Here is a 1,471-nt window from a genome sequence, read left to right on the forward strand (position 1 = left end):
CCCCAACTTTCTATTTCTACGAGTCTGACTAGGTGGCTCATATGGGAAATCATGCAGTGTTTTCATGTGACTGACTTATTTCACTTGGCATAATGGCCTCAAGGTCCATTCACCCTGTAGCCTGTGTCAGAAAGTTCCTCCTTTTTAAGGCTGCCTGATAATTCATTGTATGGATATAACACAGGTTGTTTATCTGCTCAACTGTGGGTGGAACTTGGATGGTTTCCACCTTTTGGCTACTCTTCGAGACCCTGCTGCTACTTCTTTGGGGTATATACCCAGCAGTGGAATTGCTGGGCAATAGGGGATTCTTAGTGTAAGGTTTCCAGGGAGCTCCACGCTGTTTTCCACAGCAACTGCTTTCTACAGGCCCAGGAGGAGGGTACGAGGGCTCCAATTTCGATGCATCCTTCTCACCAATACATGGTATTCCCTTCCCTCCCCTCCCCTCCCCCTCCCTTCCCTCTTCTCCCCTTCCCTTCCCTTCCCTCCCCTTCCCTTCCTGAGAATCCTAAGCAGGTTCCGTGCTGTTAGCATGGAGGCTGGCACGGGGCTCAAACTCACCAACTGTGAGATCCTGACCTCAGCTGAAATCAAGAGTCAGACGCCTAACCAACAGTCACCCAGGTGCCCCTTAACATCTTTTCATGTGCTTCTTGGCCATTTGCAGATCTTTAAAGAAATATCCATTCAAGTCCTTTGCCCATTTTAGTAGGTTGTGGTTGTGGTTGCTGTTGTTCAGTTGTAGGAGTTCTTTATATATTCTGGATATTATCCCCTCATCAGACATATGATTTGCAAATATTTCTCCCGTAGGTTGCCTTTTCACTCTGTTGATTGTGTCCTTTGATGCAGGGAAGTTTTCAATTTTGATGTACTCCAAATTAACTACTTTTGTCTATATTTTTGGTATTATAGCCAAGAAATCTTTGTTAATTTCAGTGTCATGAAGCTTTTCTCCTTAGTTTTCTTTAAGAGCTTTATAGTTTTAGCTCTCCCTTTGAGTTAAGATAGATTTTGACTTAATTTTTGCAGATGGTATAAAATACAGGTTCAACTTCATTCTTTTGCACATGGATGTCCAGGTTGCCCGACATCGTTTGTTGAAAAGACTGTCATTTCCTCGTTGAATGGTCTTGGCACCCTTGTTGACCTCTTTACCTGGGTTTACTTCTGGACTCTTTGTTCTCGTCCTTTGGTTTATGTGTCTGTTTCTGTGCTAGTCCCACACTCTTCTGATCACTGTAGCTTTCTAAAAGTTTTGAAACCAGGAAGTGTGAGACTTCCAGTTCTGTTCTCCTTTTTTTAAGATTGCTTTCAATATTTGAGATCCCTTAAGGTTCCTATGCGTTTTAGGATGGATTTTTCTATTTCCACAAAAAGTGCCATTGAGATTTTGATAGAGATCACACCCAAATCTTGCTTTGGGTAGTATTTGACATCTTAACAATATTAAATCCTCCAATCCATA

At 42.4% G+C, this 1,471-nt stretch overlaps 1 protein-coding gene across 1 annotated transcript in view; it reads right to left on the minus strand.

The window, feature by feature from the left end:
* Positions 1-1,097, minus strand: part of GOLT1A (golgi transport 1A) — a 5,100-nt gene extending 4,003 nt beyond the window's left edge. Inside the window, exon 1 of the mRNA XM_029933390.1 lies at positions 1,050-1,097. Coding sequence (XP_029789250.1) covers positions 1,050-1,097 — 48 coding nt within the window. The remainder of the gene's footprint in view (positions 1-1,049) is intronic.
* Positions 1,098-1,471: the final 374 nt, after the last annotated feature.

Source organism: Suricata suricatta, chromosome 3, assembly GCF_006229205.1.
Source record: "Suricata suricatta isolate VVHF042 chromosome 3, meerkat_22Aug2017_6uvM2_HiC, whole genome shotgun sequence".
NCBI classification, from domain to species: domain Eukaryota; kingdom Metazoa; phylum Chordata; class Mammalia; order Carnivora; family Herpestidae; genus Suricata; species Suricata suricatta.